Raw genomic sequence first — 9,538 nt, forward strand, 5'->3', positions numbered from 1 at the left:
TAAGAAATGTTTCAAAAATCTACAATGAAAAATCAAATAACCTACAGCTACTACAAATCCAAAAATTATTTTTTTTCTTTAAGACAAAAACAAAAGAATTCATCAAAAAGAAATAAATAAAGAGCATAAAAATAAAAACTCTAAAATCATTCCTCCTTCACTCCAGTCCTTCCCCAATCCTGACCTGATGTTTCCAGCCCGGTCTCCAGAAGCCAAGTGCTTGCCATCAGGGCTCACTCTGATGCACCTGACGCCGTTGCGGGAATCGTATGAGGTGTCATTCCTGTCCCCACCTTGAGGGTTAATGTCTGTGTCTTTGATGAAACCCAACTCTGGGTCCACATATATGATTTTGAGCAGTTCCTACGGGAGAAGAAAGAAAAGCATCTGGCAACAGGCCTAAAGCTTACAGCAGCAAAATCACAATTGAATGAGGCTTTGAAGGTGTGCAAGCAAATTACTTGTACATACTAAAATACACATTTCTGGACCTACTTCAAAATTTTGTCCAACACGTTACATCAAAAACTGAATTAATCTACATGATAAAGATCCTAGACTTTTAAAACAATTTACATTAAATTATCTAAAATAATAATGACAGTGATTTTTTAAATGTTCCACTGTAATTTAGCTTTCTTATATCCACAGTGTTTCCAATGGGAGTAAGGAACATCATAAAACAAAATAAACCAAAGTAACATTGATCAATAAATACAAGACTGGGTTTCTCTCCAGAAAAAAGTTTACAGCTTTGCCATAATAGTTTATCATTAAATATTTATACAAGCCCTAGTATTTAGTCATATTTCTGAAAGTTCTGAAATTAACATAGCTTATAGCTTATCTTTACACTACACTACATTCAGTGCAATGAAAGTCATCTTCAATTCTTTTAATCTTGCTTTCCTATGTGCATTTAACCCACTGAATGCAGTTGGCATGACGTACATGTTATGTCCACTGTAATTTTGGTTTAATTGTGCTTATACAGAAATGGATCCACAAGTGCTTAGTCATCAAGAAGTCAATTATTAGTCCTACCTCTCTCACTTGATTATCCTGTTCCTTTATTTTGGGAAGAATCATTTTCATAATTTGAGTATTTTTATTGTTAATAGTATTTTAATAACATAATAATAGTCATAATGTCAATAATAATAATAACAGTATCATAAAAAAAAAATGTATGATAAAAAATTCTTTGGTGGCAGAGCACATGTGGAGCTATCTGTGTGCAACAAAATTCACTAAAGACTTCAGTGGACGTACATAAAACCTTGGTCAATGACTTAAAGAAAACCATAAATGTGTTCTGCAGATAAGTGATGGAAGCAATTTGTATCTTACCACTTCAGTGTCCTGTAATGGGCAAAAGCGGTGCAAGCAATTCAAGATAGTTCATAACAACTTCTAACCTTTGTTTCCTCATTTGTCTGCTTTATGTGAAGAATTTCTTTTAATCTACAAATTGCCTATGACTTGCAAATTCATTTACTTATCCTTAAACAAAATCTGACTCTTCATTATGCTTCTAGATAGGTAATGGTTATCATTTCTACAGCAACTACCACATTTGCTAAAACAAATATTCTATTTCTGCTAATGGTATAGTGGCTATGACATATGAGCTTCATTGCAATAGCATATTTCAAAGTTTAGTACATATCAAGGGATTACTTTTTTTATATATTAAACTTTTCCATAGGGTATGTTATTGAAGTACCTCTTCTAATTCATACTGTTGCATTAACTGACATTGTATGAACAAAAGACATTTCAAATAGCAACCTCCACAATGTTACTTTTGGTAAGAAGGCACAATTAAAAATTAAAAAGGTTCTGAAAAAAAAAAAAATAAAAACAATCAGTAACTTCTAATCAGTTTAGGAAAAAGACAATCCTACTTACAGTGCTGTAAATATTCCTCTTATACAGAGTATTTGAGGGCATGGCAGAGTCAATATTCCAGACTCGGATTGTGTCGTCGGAAGAGCAGGTGATGAACGACCCAGGAGGCATCACCCCTTTTCCGCCTTCTCCCTCTGTGGGATAGGTTTCCACACCCCATATACAGGCAGAATGGTACAGGTAGGAATGGGACTTTCCAACCTGTAAAGGATAAAACACTATGTATAAATTTCAAAGATATTCTATTATGTACTCATGGTTGCATCCAGTAAACTAAAATCACACACACCAGTGTAATACAAAAAGATATTCTTGTGTGTTCACTGTGCAGGTGCAACACCAAATTCATTGCGAGACACATCACTCTTAAACCAAAACAAGCAAATAAACAAAGTTCAATACTGAAACAAAATCAAAACAAAATGTCTGATTTCCAATACTTTACTGAATTTAAATTTCTTAAGGAATATTTTTTACAATTAATTTCTGCAATAAAATTTGTCAACATCTTAAAATCCTCAATTTCCTATTTAATGCTAATCACTTTTACAAAAAAGTGAAGAAAAATTTACAAATTACAATGTTGCACTTCACTATACTCAAAGAAAATGATGCATGGGATCTCTCTACTCATTACAATCTTTATCTAGTTTACAAAAAAAAAATTATAATGATGTAAGTACTGAAAGTCAACCTTCTAAATACTTCTGCAAACTTCTGCTCTGCTATTTGATGCAGACTATCTTTATGGCAAGGTGATGAAAAATATACATACCCTCTTTATATCCTTGACATCCCACACATACATGGAATGGTCATTATAAACAGCCGTCACTTTGTGGTTGTTTTCATCAAAGGATACAGCTATGGTGTCAGGGTACTTGGCATTGTTTGGGTGAGCGGCCATGTGACTGCATAAGAAGAGCATGCTATTCTTAATCAAGTGTCGAATGGATCACTCAAGGAGGAATATTAACTGCGAAAATATCTAAGAAATATTCTAAAAAACTCAAAATCACAAAAACAAAATAAGAACAAGAAGAAAGAGAATATGAAGAAGAAGGCATAAAGGAAAATTAACAGAAGAAGGGGATTCAAATCCAGGAAAGGGTCAATGCTTATCTTGAAAAGCTCTCATGTTAAAACAAGGCATGCAATTTCCTTCCTATTCAGAGTGTACAGTTGTCTTAATAGTAGAGTAGATGTGAATTATCACTCAAAGATTGCACACTTGTTTGGTGAGTCTATGGTGCCCTTCCTTTACAAGACTGTCCACCCTTTCAACATTACTACACCAGCACAGGTGTCATCAGCAGTTAATAAATGTATGAGGATTTTATCATCAAAATAACAGCCATCGATTTGGAATAATTCCTTTGGTAAAAGCAGCTGCTATCTTTTATTGTATGGTGTCAACTTCAAAAACACTTAAATGCAACAGCACAGCAATGTCCTGGATGGCCATACTTGGTGAATGCTATAAGAACCCAAATGATGTGAGTACTGGATTAAAAGGGTTGTTGTTGACAGTGAGTTCTGGTGCTTTGGCTTCCTTTTTTTCATAGGTTTGGTAGCATCTGGGGGACAGTGATATAAAAGTCGACTGCATTCAAATCTCAAAATAATAAGGATTGCACACATTGCTGCAGGTAGTGAACAAAGATACAAAATTAAAATGTTGCAAACCAATTAGGTGTTACTTTACTAATTACTAACACAATGGTAAAAAATAGCTAAAACTAGCATGAAAACTCTATCTATTTGTAGTACATCACAGAGCATAAAAAAGTTTATCTGCATTCATAATAGATTTTGCTTCATTCCTTAGACAATTCTTATACAATAGTCTTTAAAAATCAACAGCACAAGATCTGAAATGTACATTTAGAACTGACTTCAAGCAATATGCACTTTACACTCACAAAATGGAAAAAAAAAGAACAATCCTGTTACTAAATATCATGCAACTTCATATGACCAAAAGTGAGAAGTAAAAATAAAAATCACAAGCTATTGATACTTTACATAATCAGTGACTAATAAATGACCTAGAAATAGTTCGCAGATATACAGCTTAACACACAAGAGATTTTTTTCTGAAGTAAAAGTCCTAGCTATGAAAAAGATACACAAGCATAAGCAGCATAAGTGGAAAAAAGGGAAAAAGAAAAACAATGAAGAAAGTCCTCCTAATCCAAAAGCATAAATTATTCTAATATCTTATATCACGTAAGTGCCTAACTCTATGGCATAATAAACCTTCAGGGGACCAAAAACATACAATTACTAATGTTCTCACTTCAAATATCTTTCCTTATGTTTTTCATTTTCTCTAAATGAAAGTGATAAACTTTTCAATGCTAAAATTTTAAGAAAACACACACATTCCAGGCAAACAGATCTTATCACATCATAAAATTCTATACTTTTTAATAAAGTGATTAAAGTTATATTTAAAAATAATTTACAATCAGTTAGGCCTTTATCACAGACACTAGAAAAAAGATTAATTAAACTAAATATGAAATACACTCAAAACAATATGTAGTCCACTTTACGTACCTGATGGTTAAACCTTTTGATACATCTACACCAAGGTAGTGCGTGCGAGGCAGGGTGGTGATGAATTGGAGATTATAGGGACTGAAGCATCGGATAATACCTTCTGCACAGCCTACAAAGATGTATTCCTCCCCAGCCACCACACAGTTTGCACTGGAAGTCTGAACAGAAGAAGAAAAATAAAATCACATTTCAATATTCATCAAGTCAAATTAAAGACTGACAATCTTTACAAAACCTAATGACCATATTGTAATTAATCAAACCAAAAAGATCAAGTACTTTGAAATAGTAACGAACAATTCACAACAGAAAACTGCACTCATACTTACTCTTAGCTCCACCCACTTGTCTAGCAGCCTTCGGTTATTGAATTCACACAGCAAGCCAGACTTGGTGATGGCAAAAGTAGAGTCTCCCATATCACCACGTCCACAAGCAACATCACAGAAATAGTTGTTTCTTTGTTCTCCAAGAATGGCAGACCGACCAGTCAGGGGCACTGGCTCCTTAAACTTCGAAAAAGAGGCAAAAATGGAAGTGTTATATTCATCTACATTTGGCTACTATATTTCACAAATGACCTTAATTTAAAAATCTTATTCATTACATAAAAACTAACTCAATAAATAATGTTCAGTTAATCATATTAGTAAAAGTTTTGCTAATTACTCTCTTATAGTTCTTTTACTACACAGGAATACCATTCCCACACCCATGGCCTTCCATGAAATTTAGATAAGTGTGCTACTATGCAAACACACACTTTTAGTGTTTAATATCTGAGTGTACTGTTCCTATTTTTCAGTCACAATGTACTAAAAAAAAAAAAAAAAAAAAAAAAGAATACCCAAGTCTGCCTAATTATTAGAATCAACTACATATATTTCAATTCACTAGAAACATTAAAAAATATTCTTACCACATTCAGACGACTCACCTTGGAGCCTCGAGCCACTTCAAGGTACCAAAACTTCACATGGCGGTTTCCTACAGTAACAAAATAAGAACCATTCTCTGCGAAGCTGATAGCCTTGACCTTGCTGGAAAACTTGTTGGAAGCGACCTTTACTCCTCCTCGCCAATCCCACACATTCACAATCATGTCATGCTGGGATCCTACAGAGACTACATACTTCTGAGTTGGAGAAAAGGCCTAAAAAAAGAAAAGAAAAAAGATTTTTTTTCTTTTATTAAAATGAACTTGAATGATCTCTAACAATACTGATAAAGTACATATCTGTAAGAAATCTTAGGGTAATGTCCTGTTTTATTTTGTATCATCCATAACATAATTCTAGCTAACTTGTTTAGTTCTTTAAAAAATCTCAAGATAAGAGGATATTAATAAAGATATGGGCTGGGGAAGAAGAGAACAATAAAGGGAGATGTGAAAGACAAAGAGAGCAATAGAAGCCTGAGATATGAAAATAATAAATATCCTTTGTTTTTATTTACCTGGTAAAGACCTCAATCACACTTAACTTTCCCTTTATATACTTCAAAAAGCTGTGATTCCTTTACCACAACTAATTTTCTTACTAACAGGATATCACATGAAAATACCTAAAACAAAGACATCACTTTGCTTCACTTAAAATGGTAGGATACATTTTCTTTTACTATCACTATTACTAGTATTGTTATTGTTATTATCATTATCTTTATCATTCTCATCATGTTCAACATGATCATAATTATTATTACTATTATCATGACTATCATTATTATTATTATCACTATTAATATCATCTTTATCTGCAAGACTAATACCATTTTTTATCATTGATGTATATACACATTTTATGGGCAGGTCATAATAACATAAAAGTGGTTAATACTATTTGGAAAGAAATAAGAAAAAATAAAATAATCACTGCAATGACAGAAAATCTGAAAAGGGAGAGGAAGCCAAACCGACAAATAAAGCATGAAGAAAAGAAGAAATTATGAATTGGAAGGAAAGAGACAATAAGAAAGTTCACTGGGAAAGGAGATGCATGGTCCTCCAACACCAACAATCGCGGCGTGGTTTGAGCGTTTGGCTATTTCATACTCTATGTGGTCTTGCCACTATTAAATGTTTTGCGTAACCCGAGCACCTCGCGCGGGATCGGGACCCGCACATCCTTCGATCGCCATGGTAACTGAGACGCTGAGCATACGGGTGGACGCCGCAACATGACACCGGACGCTGTGCCTTTGGCCAGCTTTACACGAGCATTCGACCACTCGTCCCGTTTCATTTAATTTGTTATAGGAGAGGGCGCAACCCGAATGAAAGGGGTTTTTATTACTAATTATGTCCCTATTAATTGCTATCGGTGTCATGGCAAGAAGTAGGAATTCTTATGCTATCACGCAATCGCAATCACACTGATATCAGACTCAGTAATCATAAAAAAATAGGGAGGAGGCCAAAATAGTTTTGTGCACCTGGTGTTGGACTTGTTACACAACACAAGGTTTAAAGTAATAATAAAAACGCACGTACAAGATGACTCCTACTTTAGCATTGAAATCACCAGCAGGTGTTTACATAGACGCGCGTGGGAGAACCTGTCGCCCTTCTGCCACACCCTCTCCCCTTCCCCTTCCACCCTTCCTTCCTTCCTTCCTTTCCCTTTTCCTCTCCGCTCTTTCTTCCTTCCTCCTCCTTCCCCCACACCTTCCTCTTCCTCTTCCCCGCCCCCGCGTCACATTCCTATCCCTCATCCTACCCTGCTGCCATACGAACCAAAACAAAATATGGTGCTCATGCACCATGACTCCCATTCGGCATGATATCCACAAGTTCATATATGGAGAAGCTTATTCATGGAAATGACGTTTTACTGCTATGCCTAAAAAAACAAAAATCGTCAGTCCTTCTCATACTGGTATATCTCATCCCCCTTATCCCCTTCATACCAGCTAAATGAAATCTTTCTTCATCCTAACTAAACAATAGCCTCCTCTTCCTCCTCCCGCGACAGCACACGAGGTTTCAAGGTCTGGCTACCATGACTCCCCTTGTTCTGGAGCCAACGCCACGCATTTGTGTAATGGAGATCCATACATGGGTTGAGAGCAAGGAATGGAATGTACTCCGAGTAGGCTCTGCCTCGACCAGTCCCTACCGCCCCTTCATGGGGTGTTAAGCAAGTTATTCATGTTATGTAGTCTTGGCCACCTCGTTGTTTAATTTTCACTCGGCAAAACATGTCTACAACTTCACCTCTTAAATCTATCCGAAGTACAACCCTTCCCCTCCCTTCGCCTTCCCATTCCTGTGCCCTTCCCCGATCCCTGATCCTGCCCGGCCTGCGCCCGCCCTCGCCGGCCGCCGCCCTCGCACCGCGGTCAGCCAGAGGGTGTGGCGCCCTCCGCCTCCCGCCAACAAATGCCTCCCGAACGGCGTCCATCGACACTGTTTACCTAGGAGTCAGAGCCCGATGGTATCCGAGGCGAGGCCGAAGGAGCCTCGGCGGGTAGCCACAATCTGCTACCTCACACCGCGGGCCGTCTCCAAGCCTTGCCCTTCGGTTGGCGTGACACGTCCCACATCTGCGCAATCGCTCGAGATCTTCCTGCCGGCGGTAATACGTGGGTGCTGAAGGTTGTTCCTCATTTCCATCAGCATCTGCACACTCGTTCACACAGGGTGGAAGAGGCATCCTGTCGCCCTCCTGTTAAGCCTATTCGTGTTGGCCTAAACACTGTCCAGGCGTGACTCGCTTTTACTGACCGTGCGGCGTGAGGCTACATCATTCTTGTGTACATAGGAGTTTGGAGATGCCTCGAGTGCCTCGACTTCTCTCTCTTCTTCCGACGGTGTCTCCTATTACGTGTATTTTGCTGTCACGCCTGTCCCGCCACCTGCTCACGGTGGTGGGCGTGGGCGTGACGTATGTTCCTCAACTTAGGGCATTCAACATGGCAACGCCCATGTCGTCGGCGATGGCTCTCTGTGGGATTCGTTGTGGAGGAATATCTCCATGGCACGGCAAGGGCTCTCGACGGCAACGGCAGTGAGCTCTGGCCTCTCCTCTGCGTGCTCTTTGCCGAACAGCAATTCCTACCTTTCAACAGCCCACGCTTCTGCTCTTCCCTACCGCCGAGAACCACTACCTACCCAGAGCCATCATGCCGACCCATTAGTCACCATCTGTCACTCTCCTACAGTGCCGTATCGACTCCACCCTCGTGCCTGACCACCCGTCACTCTCTGCCCACTTGACTCCGTGTTACTGCCAGCGTCGCCCACGCACCCAAGATCGTATCGCTCGGGATTAACATCAGCTTCTTTGTCTCTTGCTGTCACGCCCGTGCGCCAACTACCTATTCGTGTGTGTTAATTGGTCTTTCCCGAGTTGAAGATCAATGGTGTTAAGTCAATGTTTTTTTTCTTTCTTTCTTTCATGTAGGCGTCTTCTTGTTTTGTTTTTCTCCTCCTACGCCTTCTAACGATCATCTGAAATTCAAAATATCATTTCCATTAAGGTTCACAACGAGGCATAACACCGCTCTGAATATTCATTAGCAGCAAGACCACCCGGGAGAGATGAGGCCGACAGGGTTTCACGAGGCCGTAGGGGAGGGCCGGGGACCTCTTGAATGACGACGAAGCTTCAGGGTGTCGGAGATAAAGCCAGGCAAAAGGAGAGGGTTACAAGGTGCCGAAGCCCACCGGGGAGGCTTCCCAAGACGGCGGCTAGATTATAAGCCGCGGGAATGCAGATGTGCGCCACCGAATCGACACGCGCGCGGCCATCAGCATGCCCACTAAGTACCCGGCCCTCCACTCCCTCCACCACCCTGCCCCTTTCTTCCCCTCCACCACCCTGCCCCCTTTATTACCGCCCTTCACCCCTTCATCGTCATCCCCCTTCCTCCGCTGGAAAGATTTCCTTATGCTATCTTTCCTCAGTAATATTGCACATGAGCAACGGAAAGTGGAGGAGGAGGAGGAGGAGGAGGAGGAGGAGGAGGAGGAGGAGGAGGAGAGGAAGAGGAGGAGGGAGGGAGGGAGGGAGGGAGGGAAGAAGGAAGGAAAGAAGGAAGGAAGGAAGGAAGGAAGGAAGGA

The 9,538-nt window shown here is 39.4% G+C and overlaps 1 protein-coding gene across 10 annotated transcripts in view; it reads right to left on the reverse strand.

Annotated features, from left to right (window-relative positions):
- LOC119579456 (mitogen-activated protein kinase-binding protein 1-like) overlaps window positions 1–9,538 on the reverse strand; it is a 134,679-nt gene that overhangs the window by 17,658 nt on the left and 107,483 nt on the right. For all 10 annotated transcript variants that reach the window (XM_037927278.1, XM_037927280.1, XM_037927275.1 and 7 more), the window contains 6 exons: window positions 5,414–5,629; window positions 4,806–4,988; window positions 4,474–4,634; window positions 2,687–2,822; window positions 1,912–2,112; window positions 185–363 (listed from right to left, as the gene is read on the reverse strand). In XM_037927278.1, coding sequence (XP_037783206.1) covers window positions 185–363; window positions 1,912–2,112; window positions 2,687–2,822; window positions 4,474–4,634; window positions 4,806–4,988; window positions 5,414–5,629 — 1,076 coding nt within the window. The remainder of the gene's footprint in view (window positions 1–184; window positions 364–1,911; window positions 2,113–2,686; window positions 2,823–4,473; window positions 4,635–4,805; window positions 4,989–5,413; window positions 5,630–9,538) is intronic.

The sequence above is a fragment of the Penaeus monodon genome, chromosome 12 (assembly GCF_015228065.2).
Source record: "Penaeus monodon isolate SGIC_2016 chromosome 12, NSTDA_Pmon_1, whole genome shotgun sequence".
Classification (NCBI taxonomy): Eukaryota; Metazoa; Arthropoda; class Malacostraca; order Decapoda; family Penaeidae; genus Penaeus; species Penaeus monodon.